We start from the raw sequence: 16,927 nt of genomic DNA, 5'->3' as shown, positions 1-16,927 counted from the left end.
TTTCCCCCAACTCAAAGCAATCATTGCCATATATATATAGATATATATACAGAGAGAGACAGAGGAAAGGCATATGTATATGTATAGTATATGACATGTGTGTGTATCCCATACACACACACTTGTGCATGCACACACATCCACTCCTCCATATCTTCAAGATCCTGCACAAAGCTGTTCTCTCTGAGGATCCTTCCACAACCCTCCAGGCAGTGCCTATCACAGCCCTTGACAGCCTATAGGTGTGTGATGGTTACTATTAAGTGTCAACTTGATTGGATTGAAGGATGCCTAGATAGCTGGTAAAGTATTGTTTCTGGATGTTGTCTGTGAGCATGTTGACAGAGGAGATTAACATTTGAGTCAGTGACCTGGAAGAGGAAGACCCACCCTCAATGTGGATGGGCACCATTTAATCATCTGTCTGCATGGCTAGAACAGGCAGAAGGGGGAAGAGCTGGCTTGCTGGGTCTTTTGGCTTCATCTTTCTCCCATGCTGGATGCTTCCTTCTCTTCCTCTGATGCCCTTGGAAGACTGCAGGTTCTTCCGCCTTTGGACTCTTGACTTACATCAGTGATTTGCCAGGGGCGCTCAGGCCTTGGGCCACAGACTGACAGCTGCACTGTCAGCGTCCGTGCTTTTGAGGCTTTTGGACTGAGCCACTACTTGTTTCTTTCTTCCCCAGCTTGCAGACAGCCTATCGTGAGACTTTGCCTTCTGATCATGTGAGCCAGCTCTCCCCTATACACTCCCTTTCATACAGACATATATCCTATTGGTTCTGTCCTCTGGAGAACCCTGGCTAATACAAACTGTACCCACACAAGTCTTTGTACATCCCATCTTCACTCTGTAGTTGTTTCAAGCACAAAAATGCATCAGAGACACAGGTCTTGGGAAGTCAGACATCTGCAGATCTCATCAGGTTTGATCTTAGCCCTTGTACCAAATCAACCACTGATAATTTAAGAGCGAGGACTTTGCCAGCCAGGAGGCAGGCTCTTCCCTGGTGGACAGCACTTCCTCTGTCCTTAAAACACAAGTACTTACATTCTCTTTCCTGCGGAACTTAGCCCCTGTGAGGTGAGCGATTCCCTCTGTCTTTGTGCACATCCAGGTGTGGAGCAGCCATGTAACGTGTGTGCCTTGTCACACTTGACACCAGGTTCTCATCTCTGCATTCACAATTCCTGCATTAACGTGGTTCTCAATGGTCACATCTACTGATTTAGGTGTATTTCATCACATTAAGTATCATTCACTCATTCATCCACCGAATGTTTACTGGATGCCTACTATGGGTTGTAGGTGACTCAGATTCAGCAGGAAACAAAGTCCTTGGATGTGGCATCATAAACATGCAGCCACACGCTATGGGAAAAGCTGTGGACTGTGCTCCTGAAGAAGTGGTAGAGCAGAGACTAAACTCTGAGTAACTTTGGCGTGTCACATAGATCCACCACAAAGTCAGAATGACAATATGCACCCGCTTGTGGTACTGCACGAGAACTCAGATATGAAGAGGGCATCGCAAACAACCCTGATGCATATGTGGTGTTACGAGAATATGCCATGTCCCTATGAGTGGACATTGGATAGTTTTCAATGCTTGCTAACATAGACAGCATTATTGTGGGCATCTTTTTTCTCTTAATATTAGTTCTTTAGTGAGTGTTTTTCAAGAGTGTGACAGTGGAGAAAAATAATATTGTAAGTAATGTTATGGCTCATCTTACAATATTGCCAGATTTCTCTCCAGAAGATAAGGCCCAATTTACATATCATACCAGGTATGTATGAAGACATGTGTTTCTAGGGGGGCTATTTAAAATATTAGCACCCAATAGAGCATGAGCATGCAGCAGTCAGAACGGACACCTGCTGTCGACCTCCAGCACAGCCGTGGCTTTCCTGGCCTTGCATTCTATGATTTCTCCTTTTTACTGTGATTTTATTATGCGATTTTATTATTTCCATATTTTTTTTTTACCGTGAGATATCCCACAGTTGTTCTCAGGCTCATTTCTTTCATTGCTAGAAAGTTTTTCCATTAACCAAATGGAGACACATTTACTTCCCTATGTGCCGATCATCAACATTGATATCAAACTCCTCTTATTATAAGGAATCAGTCTTAAATGTGCAGGATTGGAAATTTTTCTGAATATTTTCTACCTAATGTCTTTTCCCATTGTGTTGATTTCCTTTTTGGTGAAACTGGGTTTTTTTTCTGCTGTAAACATCTATTTTTGAATTTTTATGAATGATTATGTCCATCTCTCATCACAGCCTTCATTTCTTCAATAGACACAACATATCTTCCCTCTAAACTGGAGACACTATAGTGTTTCCTTCATGCTTTCAAAGAATTTTTCATTTTGCTACAAAAGTTATACATGATGATTACAGAAAAATGTAAGATGAAAATTTTAGGAAAAAATTGACTGCAAACACTCCACCCACAGGTAACTACTAACAGTTTGGTGTTTCCAGTTTTTTTGTTTTTTAATGTTTCAATTTCTATGAGATCATACTGTATTGGTTATCATCTGTCTTTTTCTCTTAAATCTGTATTATGAACAGTTTTCACATAGATTGGTTTTCTTCTTAAATGCACAAAATATTCCAGTATATAAATGAAATAAACGTTGCAGTTAATCCACTATTATTGGTGAGAACTACTGTTTCTAATTTCTTGCCATTGCCTATAACACAGTGAGTTACTCTAGTTATTAACTTTATCTCCAACATGAAACTCAGGACAGGAATTAGATCTTTCCCATTTTGTATCCTCAGGACTTAGCACAGTGACAAATTCACAGTAAGTGCCAAATAAATAAGTAAATAATAGCTAATCATTACTGAGCAATTACTTTGCACCAGACATTGTTCTAAACACTTAACTTACATTAACTTGTTTGTTTCTTACCAAAAAAGCAAGCAAAAATTTTTACATATGAGTAAACCAAAGCATAAAGCAGTAAAGAAAGTACTCCAATTAGCTCCCTTCACTTCCTCCTATTTGCTCTGCCCTTTCAGAACTTACACTGGGACAAAAACAGGGAACTCTGGCGCGGCCCTGAAGTGAAATATGGATCCACAGGCCACATTCCACAAAACTGGGGGAGCAGGAAGCAAGTGTTGGAGATGGAATCGAAGAGTGTCCAGAGATTACACAGAGGCAGCCCTGCCCCCAGACCTACAGCTCACAGGACCAAAGCCATCTTCTATATCCAATGCTGAGTTATTACTGCAAAGTCATCACCTCGTTTAATTCTACAGCAGCCCCATGAGATAGGTAATATTTTACCCATTTTTACCTGATGCCATGGGGAAAAAACAACTTGTCCAGCGTCACATAGACTGCCAGAGTTGAGGCCAGGATGCAAACCCCAGTCCATCAGAAACCAAAATCTAAGCTCTTCTTAGCCCCATGCTGAAGAGCTTTGGAGAACTCATGAGTTAGGGGTAGCTTAGATGGGAGAAACCTTTCCCCTCTAAGGGGAAAATCTGCATGTCTTAGGATTTCCTTTAGGTTTACGTCTTTTCTTACTTCTTTCTTTCTTTCTTTTTTGAGACAGAGTCTCCCTGTATCACCTAGGCTGTAGTGCAGTGACATGATCTCTGCTCACTGCAACCTCCACCTCCTGAGTTCAAGCAATCCGCATGCCTCAGCCTCCCAAGTAGATGGGATTACAGGCATGCGCCACCATGCCCAGCTATTTTTGTATTTTTAGTAGAAACAGGGTTTCACCATGTTGGCCAGGCTGGTCTTGAACTCTCAGCCTCAAATGACCCACCTGCCTCAGCCTCCCAGAGTGCTGGGATTACAGGCGTGAGCCACCACACCCGGCCCTTTTGGTTTAGTTCTGAAACTCTTCTGACCAAAAGCTCTCCAGTAGTGGGCACAGAAGAACTGGGGAAGATACCAGTCTCTGACTCCAATCCATCTGAATGAGAAGAAAGAGTGATGAAAAGACCCTCCCTCGGAGCTTTCGAGAATGGGAGGGCAGGGGGCAGGCCCATGAGTAGCTCCTCTCAGCAGCAGCACGGCGCCCTCCACCATGTACCCCTATTGGGCATTTGCCACCTTTGGAGATGGAGAGTGGAACTGACAGGAAGACAGACCCAAGGATTAAGCCTCAGTATAACTGATGCCAAACCCCAGGTTCTTTCCACTATTAAAATTTAAAAGTGTGGTGGTGTATCTTGGCTTTAAAGTGTGGTGTGATTTTGGGAGGCAGCAGAGGGATCACGTATGTGGCATTCCACATGCAGGAGAATCTAAGCAGAGTTATGGAGGCAGAAATGAGCATTATGTTCAGAAGATAGTTAAAATGACCTGGAGTGCAGCGAAGCAGCAAGGAGCACTAACCTGGCACCAGGAGATCTCAGTTTCAAGTCTAGAAATGCATCGTGGTCGTTACAGGTCTCGTATGGGTCCTGGAGCTCTTCTAGGCCCACCCTCTTGTGCTATTGAAGACACAAGGTCTTCCATCAGGCTGGAAAAAGAGAAAGCTAAGACCTAAGTGGTCAAATCTCTATCACAAATCACCCTAAAACACTGCCCCGCCCAGCCCACCTCAGCCCAGGGCAGTTACAGGAGTAAAAGGAACCACCCAACTCCCAAACTAGAGAAGAAAATGTTAGCACTACTGAGCCTCTACCAGATGCCAAGCATAGGCCTAAGCAACCTACCAAAACACTGGCAACTTCTTCTACAAGTTACATGTGGAGAAACTGGTGCTTAGCCACCTGTTCAAGGTTAAACCAAAGCTATGTGATGAAACCAGGATTTTAATTCAGGTCTTCCTGATTCCAAAGTTTTAGCTTTAAAGTGCCCTTCTCAGCAATACCAGCCATTCCCTCCCTGGGAATTGCACAGTGGGAAGCTGTCAGCACCTTCAGAAGGGGCGAGGTGCTACCCACACTATTGGAACTGGGACTTCGGGGAAGGATGCCTGGCAGGCATTGCTGGCAGAGGACCCCTGAAGCCATTGCTAAGCTGGGTCCAGACAGGGAGAGAGCAGAGAGAATCAGCTCATTCTCCACTCTCACTCCCGCACCCTGATCTGCTGGTGGCTGCCCTTAGGCAGAACTCAGAGAGCACAGAAGAAAGAGTAAGGGGGCGGCTCACAGGGCTCAGCCTTCCAGGGCCCAGCATGGACAAGGGCAGAGACTATAGCCAAAGGTGCAAGTAGAGAATATCTAATATAGAACCCAAAGCTCCATCCTCAATGCCTTCACCTGGGCCGCCCTCTCTGGGGGCTCCTGGGAGGGACAGCTCCATTCCAAGTAAGTGTTCAAAATCCCAATGAGAACACTTGGACACAGGAAGGGGAACATGACACACCGGGGCCTGTTGTGGGGTGAGGGGAGGAGGGAGGGATAGCTTTAGGAGATATACCTAATGTAAATGATGAGTTAATGGGTGCAGCACACCAACATGGCACATGTATACATATATAACAAACCTGCACATTGTGCACATGTACCCTAGAACTTAAAGTACAATTAAAAAATATATTTTTTAAAAATGGAAGGATTAGGTTTCAGGCAAACAAGCAAATGTGGAGGGTCATAGGAAAAGGCCCAGCCAAGAGCAGTGAGTTCGCTGCTGAGAGCTCCTCACGGCGGGCAAAGTACACATCTCTGTCAAGTCACAGGTTCCCTAACTTCTTGGAAATGGATGACTTTTATCTTTGAGGGCCTGAACAGCCCGGAGCAGGAGTCAGCAGCGCAAGTTCCAGATTTGGGGCTTATCAGATCTTCTGATCCCAAGTAGAATCCATGGGGTTGGCCGGGGTGAGTCCTTGCAAGCTCTCATTCACCCTTCATAATCAACTAATCTTTGGGGACAAGACATGCTTGTGCTCCACGGTCTCTCCTCAAATCCTCCCTGGCCGGTAGTGTCGATAAGACAGGTGACATTCAGAAACGAGAAGCGAGTCACACCAGGTCAGATCCCGTGGCCTGTTAGGTCAACATACCACCATGACTGACTGAATTCACGCTCCAGGAGATGTTTGCATTTGACCATGAATAGGAAGCTCTGAGCCAAGGAGCCATTCCTTGAAGATGGAAATTCACGGAGGGTAGGAGCAGTGGTTCACAGTATTTTGCAGGCCGGGGAAGCTCTAAAATCCCAATATCTGGGTCTGCACAGACACTGGCGCTGCCACTGGGTGACCCTGAGGGAGTGAGGGCTCCTGGCCTTCCCTGTGGTGTCAGCACCCTAGTCAGGCTATTAATACTCTGACTGAATTACTGCTCCCAATACCCCTCCCCAATCAGTCTCCACCCAGCAGCCAGAATGATTGTTCTGAACCAAAAAAAATCTGATCATGTCCCTCCCTTGCCTAAAAAACCTCTCATGGCTCCCCATGCCCTCAAGATAAAATCCTTTACCTGCAGCTGCATGATCTGGACTATCTTCCTCCAGCCTCACCACTTTCACACCTCATGGTCCTATTAAAGTGGACTTCATAAGTTGCTTGAATATGCAATGCCCCCCACCCCTGGCACTCCCAGTCCCTTCGCTGGACCTATTCCTGCCCATCTCTCATCTCTCATCTGGCTGCACACTTCTCTGGGCTCCCTCCCCAATGCCTTCACCTGGGCTAGCTTTCCCCACCCACCCTGGTACCTGCATCACCAGGCTTACCACTTGCTGGAGCCTACAAAAGAAGAAGCTCCCACCACAAAAGAAGCTCTTCCCCCAACAAAAGAAGAAGTTCTCCCCCTCACAAAATAAAAAGCTCTCCCCCAACAAAAGAAGAGGCTCTTCCCCCACAAAAGAAGCTCTCCCCAAACAAAAGAAGCTCTCCCCCAACACAAGAGGAAGCTGTCCCCCAATAAAAGAAGCTCTGTGAGGTAAAGATCCTAATTAACTTGTTCCCCACTCTACCCCAACACCTAGTACAAACAGAGGGATGTTAGTGACATTAGCTTGGGGCAGCTCCAAAACATAGTTGAATGAATAAAGGAAGGAAGGACTCTATCATTCATTCATTAAATGTCTCCGTGTCTCCTCTAGGGCTAGGGCATAAAAAATAATCCCTTAAGTGTGTCCAGGGAGCATGCTGAGAACAGAGCAGCAGACTCCCCAGTGTAACCAGGGGACAGGTGAGGACATCAGCCTGGGCCAGTCCTCATCTCCCCTCACCTGGGCCCCAGCCTCAGTGGCCATCACTGCTGGGCAGCTCTGAGCTATGTCTGAGCCACAGACATGGGATGGGGATTACCCAGAGAACTGTGGCCAAGAGCCAGCCACATGGGTCCCTGGGGCTCTCTCTCTCTCACCTGACCAGGTCGCAGGGAAGACAGGGAAGGGGAGTGTATGTGTGTATGTGTGCGCGCGTGTGCACACACACATAATAACCCCACACATAGCCTTGCATCTGCATAGTCAGGGAGGAAGGAGGGCCTGTGCTTTTCTTCTACAGATGCCCAGTGACCCAAGCAGCTGGCTCTTGGACAAACTGCAGAAAGCAGGCAGCTGGCCTCCCTCCAGCCTGTTCCCCAAAGTGCTGTTACTCTGCCTTTCTCAGGCTTTGGGTTCTACAGTAGATATTCTCTACTTGCACCTCCGGCTATAGTCTCTGCCCTTGTCCATGCTGGGCCCTGGAAGGTTGAGCCCTGTGAGCCGCCCCCTTACTCTTTCTTCTGTGCTTTCTGAGTTCTGCCTAAGGGCAGCCACCAGCAGATCAGGGTGCGGGAGTGAGAGTGGAGAATGTGCTGATTCTCCCTGCTCTCTCCCTGTCCAGACCCAGCTTAGCAATGGCTGCAGGGGTCCTCTGCCAGCAGTGCCTGCCAGGCATCCTTCCCCGAAGTCCCAGTTCCAGTAGTGTGGGTAGCACCTCGACCCTTCTGAAGGTGCTGACAGCTTCCCACTGTGCATGTCCCAGGGTACTTCCCTGGCCCTTGTAAGTTTCTCTTAACCCTGCCTGTACCTTGCGAACAGTCCGTTTTCAATTCCCCTTCTTTCATCCCTTCACAGGGTGCCATCTTGTTTTTCTCAGGTATAGATTTTAATGTTGTCTCAGGTCTCAAGTCCTGGGGACAACGTTAACAGCCTCTCACTCTTGCCTCCCATCCCCTCCAGAATTCTCTGTAGTCAGATAAACTGCTCCTTCCAGAGAACAGGAAAGCCTGGAGGCTACAGAATATGCCTGCCAGAGAAGCAGTGTTGGCTGCCCCAGAATGCGCACATTGCATCATCCCATCCTCCTCCTAGATTGGCTCCATTGCCCTAGAAGGGGAGTGGCATTCCACCTCAGGGGAGCAGACTCGCAGGCAGGGAGGGGCCAACTGACATGACAACCAGTGAGACGCACCACACTCCCCTTTAATTCCCTTTGTGACCTCTTCCCCTGGTGTGTACACGTATACCCTCAACTGCCCAGATGCTTCCACGCCAGGCCCAGGTGAGCAAAGTGGTCCTCAGTGTCCATTGGTGCCTGTTTACACACACACAGAGATACACACTCACACACCCATACACGCTCACATGTTACACACACATACACATAGGCTTAGCCTATGTTTGGAAAACACGCCAAACCCTCACTTCTACCCCAGCCTCAATAAGGCCAATGGCCCTTAGCGCCAGCTCTCCCTACAGAGAGCACATGGCTTGGCCCTGCCCAGTGTGCCTCACCCATGGCCTGGACAGAAGGAGAGAGCAGACCGGCATTTCATAGAATTATAAAATGGATCATCAGAAAAGCCCCGTGAGATCCCTTAACCCAGTATTACCCAAGAAGTGTTCCAGCAAACATGATTCACTGAGATGCTCTGTAAAAAAAAAAAAAAAAATGAAATTCCACAGTCCAGGGAGTTTGGGAAACAGCACACCACATCATCCTCTCTCAGACAATCGGAAACCACATAGGCACATTAAAGGCTCTGAGAGATCCTGAAGGAGATGTACCTATTAAAGACTGCTTACCCCAGCATTTCACCAGATAGGTGGCAGACAGGGAAGAGATGATACGTAGGTGACAGACAGTAGAGACAGATAGAATGATAATGTCAATAGATAATGTAGATAATATAGATTTTGTAGTTGAATTAACTGCACAGAACACACTGTTAAATAATATTAGACCAACCACTTGCATTTCATAAATGAAGAAGCAGGGACTCAAGAGAGGGATTTGCTCAAGACCACATCGCTGGTAAAAGACAAAACTGGGCCTAGAACCCAGGCCTCCTAATCCTCAGTCTAGGCTATTTCCAACAGACCCTATTCTCTTTTTTTTGTATTTAACTAACTCTAAGCCCCAGGATTTCTGGTAATCAAATAGATCAATGCTATTTCCAAAACAAATCTGAGTGTTAGTGATTTTGCTCCATGACTTGACGTGGCCCCCCTTTCGGGCGTGCCCTCTGCTAAGGAAGGTGCCCCTTCCTGCACCCTGGACTCTCAGGCCCACTGTGAGGGGTGGCAGGGCCCAGGGCAGAGGCAAAGGGCTAGCCTGGCACTGGGCTCTGGACCTGGGTACCTGGATCCTATTATGCTACTGAGTCAAGGAGGTAGACTTCCTTACAGGTGTCCCCAAATGGGGACAGGACCTTGTCATGCCATCCCCAAGGATGAGGTTGGATGAAAGCTGAGGTCTGACCTGGGCCTAGGTGCCACTGCCCAGGCCTGGCACTGGTCCCACAGGACTCAGCTGCTAGAACCAGAGCTTCCTTCGCGGGCCTAGCCTTCTCAGAGTGTGGACATCCCAACTCCCACATTCTATGCCCTGAGCTCCCAGCCACAGCCACCTCTCCCCCACTGCTCACTCACAGTACAGATGCCTATTACCCTTGGTGGGCACACAGCATCCTCTCCCCCACTGCCACACTGTCACTGTGTGTGGCTAATGAGTGCTTTTCACAGGCACATCCTGTCTCCCCATGTAGCTCCAAAGCTTCCAGAGGGCAGAGGCAGGCCCTAATTTCACTCCACAGGGACAAGTGGTGAGCTTTGCACAGTGCATGCAGGGAAGGAAGAGAACTGCCTTGCAACGCCTAGGATGGTCCTTGACACAAATCAGGCACAGGGGATCCTCTGGGGTTGATTAGCAACTCACCACATCCCAAAACAAAATAGAATTCATGTTGGGTGTATATGGCATCAGACAGAGAGTCACATGGAAGAGTGGGCTCAGGGGCTCCTGGAATGCTACATAACCAACAGCTTTTCTAGGTCTCAGGTCCCTTGATCTGCCACTACAAGGTAAGAGTTAAGGATTGATGAGGATGCTTCTGGCTCTAAATCTCTGATTTGATTATACAGTCATAGACAGGGGAAAGCCCAAGCCACGTTTTCATCATTCTCTCCCCCAGCCTTTTAGCATAGAAGAAATTGAACAAAGCCTTGGGGAGGAGGAGACTGTGCTTGTGCCCAGGCTCAGATGAAGGCACTACCCTTCCCCCAACCCAGCACACTTGCATGAGTAAATCTAGCAAGACACACTTCAGACCCAAAAGCCAATGGCTTTCGATATCCCAACCAAAGTTACATAAAACAGGAGATTCGGCCACGAAGACAGACCCTCTTGGCCCAGATACTCGGGAACAGATACTATGCACAGGAAAATGTGGGGTTAGCTCTTTAAGCCAAGATCCCTGTGGGAGCCATTTCACCTTAATTTCCCTCCCCACCCCACACCTTGGCAGACTGTTGCTTGAGCCCTTTGCAAATGAATAAACAGTGATTCCTACAGTGAACTCAGAAACCCACCCATGCCTGGGCTCCAGCCCTCTCTCCCCCACTTTCTGCAACCTCCATCCACCTCTGAGGCTTCTCTGCTTCTGTATCGAGGAGGAGGGAGCATGACACCAGAGGCCCCTCCGTGTAGCACCTCAGCCCATGCTTCTTCCCCCTCGGGGGGTGGAGGCAAGGCAAACACTTCCCTGACAGACAGGACAGAGCTGAGAGTCAACAGCAAGCAGTGTTTGTATCTGCTCCTGTGGCTGGGACACACAGCCTGGGTCCTGGGGGCTTGCCAGGCAGGCTCTTGTCTGGCACTGTTTGCCTTTGGGGCGATGGGTGCACTGGAGTGAGGAGGGAGAGGAGAGGCTGGGGTGAGGGTGGGATGGGGAGCAGGCCACAGAACCAGACCAGGGAGCCAGCCGTGGCGCCACAGGCCAGGAGGCTGGTTTCTGAAGCCTCTGAGCCAGGGTCACCAGAGCCCAGCACCTGGCCATCCTCCTGTGTGCTGGCTCAGAGGATCCAGGTGGCGGCAGGAACTCCTCTCCCCTTCAGAGCCATGGTCTTCCCTCTCCCAGGCCCCTCAGTGCCCAGATCATTTCTCAGGGCTCTCCACCCTCCCACTGCTGCATACACAGACACCCTCTCCTGCACCAGAGAAGCAAAGGAAGATGAGGAGATGCTGCACGTATGGCCCTGAGGGTGCAGAGGACCTGCTTCTGGGGGGTGTCCAAAGCTGGTCCGCACATATTACAGGTGGCTGGGCTCACAAAAGCTGGCCTGCCCCAAAACCACAACCTGACGCTTGTGTTTGCCCCTCAAACCCCCCTCCTCCATAAGTGGCTATTCATCAGTACTGCATCTGACTACACACACAGAACTACTACTACACATCTCTCAGCTGCGCCCTAACCCGGGCAGCCTGGAGCCAGAGCCCTGTCACCCAGCACCTTGGGATCCTGAGCAAGTCGCCTCCTCTTGCATCCGCATTTGCCTTCTCATCTGTCAGATGAGGGGTTGGACTCCTGGATCACTAAGGCCCCTTCCAGCTTCAAAGTGCCATTACCACAGTATGAGGACCATAAGCCCTCCTAGACAGCAGAGCAGACTTTGATATTACAGCAATGCAACAAGAAGGATGCGTGCCTTCTGGCCAGAGACAACTCAAACCACCAACTAATACATGGTTCTATTCAGGTTTTAGACCATACTTAGTGCATAACCACACTATGGAGTATATTCTACATGTCATATATTATCACGCTTTAAGGTGTGATATACATTTTGGAGTATATTCCACACTTGGTGCATATACCACACTTTGGAGTAGGTGCACACTTTGAGGTATATAGACACATTAGGTCATATAGACACTGGGGTATGTATACACCTTGTGTATATTAAATACTGGGATATATCTCACACCTGGTGTAGATAGCACACTGCATAGACACCTCTCCACTGGGAGTGTTCTGAGAAGGGCTAATGCCAAAACTCTGGAAAGGTTCTGGGGTTAAGAGTGCAGGCCCTAGAACCAGATTAAGCTAGGTACAATGCATTTCCACCACTTGTTAACCTTGAGCAAGTCACTTGCTCTGAGACTCAGTTTCTTCACCTGTAAAATGGGGATAGTAATAGAACTTACCTCATAGGGTTCTTGAGAAAAGTAAACGAGGCAATGCCTACAACCAGTTCACCACAGTGTCTAGCATGTCAGAAACACTTAGTAAATGGTAGCTTTGTTATTGATAGAACGTTTAAAAAATTTTTATAAGGTACATTTTTTATTTTTAAAAAATCCATAAAATCAGATGTTCCCAGAGTCTTAAAGCTTTTGAAAACTCAGATAACAGACAAGAGGACCACTCCATTCATATTTATTTCACATTTGATCTGTAAACTTTTTTATTTAAAAAAAATCCACTGTCATTAGCAACATGTGCTGACATTAGCTTTTCTTTAGTGAAATAAGAGTGCAGGCCTTAAATTGTCTCTGTCTAAAACATGTAGAAACGCAGATGTAAACACAAGGTCTCTGCCCTCCTCCCCTGACTTTGGCAGTTCATCAATGACATGATCTCAACCAGAAAAGCAGGGAGGGGGGAAAGGACAACACTTTGATACCTAACAGCTCTTGGGGAAGGAACTGTACAGTTTGGCAGGCCCATCTGTCTTTTCAAACTGTTTACCTTGGGCAAATTCTATCAGGTTTGCTTCTTCCACATAATTTCCACTCCTTGGAGTCTAAAAACAGCAGCTAAAAGATTTCCCCATAGTCAGCACTTTCGGGGCAGGAGGGGCACACAGACATACAAGATAGAAACATACATATTCTTCTTCAAGCAGTGGCCCTGGAGGGAGAGAGGGAACACTGGAAAGAGAGGTTTTAAAGTGAGTTACTGGGGCGAACAGTGCATCAGAGAATAATGGCTTTATACACAGGGCTGATGTGAGGCAGAAAGGCTCATTTACTTATGTCTTGATCCACCATCATAATATTTACATAGGAAAAGGCAATTATGCTGTTAGGCACAGGAAAAAAATGGACAGAAATCTTTTCCCTGTCAGGAAATCTCAAAGCAGGTCCGTGTCGAAGGGACAGTCACCAGTTGCTGGTGAAAACGACGACATAGAGGGACTTCATAACACCAGAAAGGGCTTGCATTGCAAAGGGGCTTGGCCTGAACCAGACAGCTGTGTCTGCCTGGAAGGCATCTCTCCCAAGGCCAGGATTTCAACATCAAAACCAAGGCCAAGAGATATGGGGGCCCCATGTGTGCTATCAAAAATAGTGTATATTTACAGTGGGGGGTGGGGAGGGCAGGCAGGGCTGCCTTTAGCATTTTTCTTTAAAAAGAGAGAGAGAGAGCGTTGGGAATGGAAGGGGAATTAGCCAGAGCTAGGTAACCCCCATCCATTAACCTTTTGTGAGCCATGCCCTTGTAGTCCAGTGCTTGCTCTGAAGAGCTGTGAGGGCTGTACCAGGCGAAGAGGGTGAAAATACCTTTAGGAAGCAATACTGATTAGGGGTGGCCCACTAGGAAGATGGCTCCAGGTCAAGAGTGGCCAAACCAACAACTGGGGATGTGTGGGCCTGGCAGCAGGAAGCTTCCCTTGTAGGAGCAGCAGACGCCCGCCCGCAGGAGGCTGCAGAGCCACCCCAGACGAGGAAACGCAGAGCAGGCAGCGCCCGGGTTTCTGAGTGCCCTGAGGCTGAGCACCCCTCGATGCCCCCCGCTGCCTGCAGTCAGCGTGAGTCTACGCGGGCGCCAGCGGAAACCTCACACGATCCGCTTCCTGTCCCCCCGACAGAGGATCTTCTTGAAGGCGCGGCGGAAATCGTGGTTGAAGATGGTGTAGATGACCGGGTTCAGCGAGCTGTTGCAGTAGCCGAACCAGAAGAAGAACTTGAAGAGCGTGCGTGGCACGGAGCACCCGACGGCCGTGAGCGTGTAGGTGAAGAAGAAGGGGAACCAGCACACCACGAACACTCCGATGACCACGGCCAGCACGAACGTGAAGCGCTTCTCGCGGTTCTGCCGCCCGCGCCAGCGCGACGCCTTGGCAGCCCCGACGCGCTCCTCCCCCGTCCCTGCAGCCGGCGTCCCGATCCCCGTCGCCCCCGGCCCGCGCCGCGGCAGGCTGTCCCCCGGCTTCACCTGGCTCGCTCGGGCCTTGCCTTTGCCCCGGGGACCGCGCTCGGGTCTGCGGGGCCCTGGAGGCCGCTCGGCGTGGTCGGAAGAAGAGCTCTCCTCCAGGTCCAGCGCGTCGGCGTCGCGCGGCCCGGCCGGCGCGGGCTCGCCAGGGGCGCCGTTGAGCTGGGTGGGCAGCGGTTCGGCCTCTGCGCCCCCCGGGCCCGCGCTGCGCTCGGCGCCCCCCGGCGGCGCGGCGACGGCGTCCGGACCCCGGCGGCTGGGTGGCACGCGGGTGCGACGCTTGGCGATCTGGTAGATGCGCACGTAGACCAGGATCATGATGAGGCAGGGAGCGAAGAAGGAGCCGATGCACGACGAGATGACGTACCACTTCTGGTCGTTGATCTCGCAGCGCGGCTCGGCCGGCTGCGGGCCGCCGCCGCCGCCCTTCTTCTCGATGGAGATGAGCGGCGGGAAGGAGATGACGGCCGAGATGACCCACACGGTGATGATGATGGCCTTGATGCGGCGCGGCGTGCGCTTCAGGTTGTACTCGATGGCCTGTGTGATGGACCAGTAGCGGTCCAGGCTGATGGCGCACAAGTGCACGATGGACGACGTGCAGAAGAGCACGTCGAGCGCCAGGTAGATCTCGCACCACGCCTTGCCGAAGTACCAGTAGCCCATGACCTCGTTGGCCAGCGAGAAAGGGATGACGAGCGTGGCCACCAGGATGTCGGCCGAGGCCAGAGACACCAGGAAGAGGTTTTGGGGCGCCTTGAGCGCGCGGCTCGTGAACACGGCGATGATGACGAGCACGTTGCCGAACACGGTGAGCAGCATGAGCAGGCCGGCCAGGCACACCAGCGTCAGCGTCACCTGCAGGGAGTAAGGGGTGGCCCGGGCGCCGCCCCCCGGCGCCTCGGTCCCGTTCCAGCTCGCGTTGCCCGTGTCCGGCTGCAGGGAGCCCATGGGCGCAAAGCTGCCCTCGGCCAACGGCTGCTCCTGGCGGAACATGAACGCGGGCGCCCGCTGGCCTGGGCCTGCTGCCAGCTGCCTTCCGGCCCGGCGCCCGTGGGTCCTCCTCTTCCTCCGGCGCCCCGCTCGCCTGGCTGCGGCTCACATAGGGAGGGGGCCGCAGGGAGGCCGGGCCCGAACTGGAGGACCGCTAGCGGCCCATGGCCCGGGTCCCGCGAACTGCGCCTGGCTCGCGCTTCAGACGCTCTCGGTGGGCGCCTTCTTGCTCCGAGCGCTTAATACAGCCAAGTTTTATTTCTAAGCGGCGGGAGAGAGTAGGGAGAGCCGATGGGTAAAGAGAGATTTATTCTTCAAGAAGGGAGAACAAAAATCATCGGTGGCCTGATAACTTGGAAGGATGACAGGAAATTAAATATATATATACATATCAATATCTATATCTTGAATCTTGAGCCTGAGCGAAAGCAAGAGGTCTTACCGTGTGCGGGGCCCGCCCCCACCCCGGGAGGCAGCCGAGGGGTGCTGATGCGAGCTCGGGGTCCTATGTCTGTCGCCTTACATCCCCGAAGCGATTACCGACTCTCTGGCTTCCCCCAGACGCTGCGGTTCTGGCCCGGCCCGGCCCGGGGCTGGGGCGCGGACTCTGCCGCCTCTCGGAGCGCCGCGAGACTTCCAAAGTTGTGCGCCCTGCTGGGGCTGGGGCGCACTGTGCGGAGCTCGGGGGCGGCGGCGGCGGCGGGGTGAGGAGTGTGGGGGCCGCATGAAGGCACCCCCGTCCTCAGGCGGGCCGGGGCAGGTGAACGATCAGCTCTCCAGGAGCCGCGACGGAGGCAGGGGTTCTCCTGGGCGTCCGCCTGGTGGGCGCCGAGCGCTGCTGGATGGGCCGGGGTCCGACGACAGCGCGAGTTGGGGCAGGAGCGCAAGGCGGGGAAGAAGGCGCTGGAGTGGCCGGGCGGCGGCACGCCGGCTGCTGGGCTTCTGCACCGAGCTGGAGCTGCTGCTGCTCCGCTGCGCTCACGGTGGACTCGTTTTATAGCCCCAGGATCAAGCCGGCGTTGCTGAGCGAACGGCGTCAGCCCCCACGTGGGAAGCCGACCCTACCCCGCCCCTCGCACCACCCCTCCGCCAGTCTAGCGCCCGCGCCCAGCGCTGGACCTCGGGGAGCGTTGCCCTCAGGCGGGACGAGCCCTTTGGAGAGGCGGGTACGTTGAGCTAGAGACTTAAAGAGGGAGCCCGGGGGTGGGGGGTAGGGGAGGAGCGGCCCCTGCTGGGAGTTGGCCATGCAGCTCCGGGCCGACGGAGCAGAACGCAACGGGCACCCGTGAGTGCCCCCAAGGAGCTGGATCTTGGGAGAAAAGGGAAGAAAAAAATGGAAGGGAATCCCCGCCCAAATCGAGGGAAGTAACCTCCGGTGTGAGTTACATCTGGAGCAGCCCAGCTCCGGGCCAGAGCCGACGCGGTCCGCAGGTGCTCCTGGCGGCTGGGGAGAAAGGGGTCCTGGAGAGGGAGGAAGGCGCGGATTCGGATGGAACCCCTGGGGCGGAATGGACAGCACCCACGGGGAAGTGGCACAAGCCAGAGTTCAGACCTCCGCTTAGGGAAGAAGCG

The 16,927-nt window shown here is 51.4% G+C and overlaps 1 protein-coding gene across 2 annotated transcripts; it reads right to left on the bottom strand.

Annotated features, from left to right (window-relative positions):
• Positions 1 to 1,153: 1,153 nt before the first annotated feature.
• Positions 1,154 to 16,546, bottom strand: ADRA2A (adrenoceptor alpha 2A). 2 transcript variants are annotated; one of them, XR_010113281.1, is made up of 2 exons: positions 15,798 to 16,546; positions 1,154 to 4,503 (listed from the first exon to the last, which is right to left on the bottom strand). XR_010113281.1 is itself a non-coding variant. In XM_034931457.3 (2 exons), exon 2 carries the CDS (start codon positions 15,356 to 15,358, stop codon positions 13,988 to 13,990), a length of 1,371 nt encoding a protein of 456 aa, XP_034787348.1. In that variant the 5' UTR covers positions 15,359 to 15,707; positions 15,798 to 16,546; the 3' UTR covers positions 12,470 to 13,987. The 2 variants fall into 2 exon arrangements, 1 of the variants encoding a protein (XP_034787348.1); XM_034931457.3 differs by lacking the exon at positions 1,154 to 4,503 and adding an exon at positions 12,470 to 15,707.
• Between the last annotated feature and the right edge of the window lie 381 nt (positions 16,547 to 16,927).

Source organism: Pan paniscus, chromosome 8 (assembly GCF_029289425.2).
Source record: "Pan paniscus chromosome 8, NHGRI_mPanPan1-v2.0_pri, whole genome shotgun sequence".
NCBI lineage: Eukaryota > Metazoa > Chordata > Mammalia > Primates > Hominidae > Pan > Pan paniscus.
The sequence above is the reverse complement of the archived record's forward strand: the minus strand, read 5'-3'. Positions and strand labels throughout refer to the sequence as shown.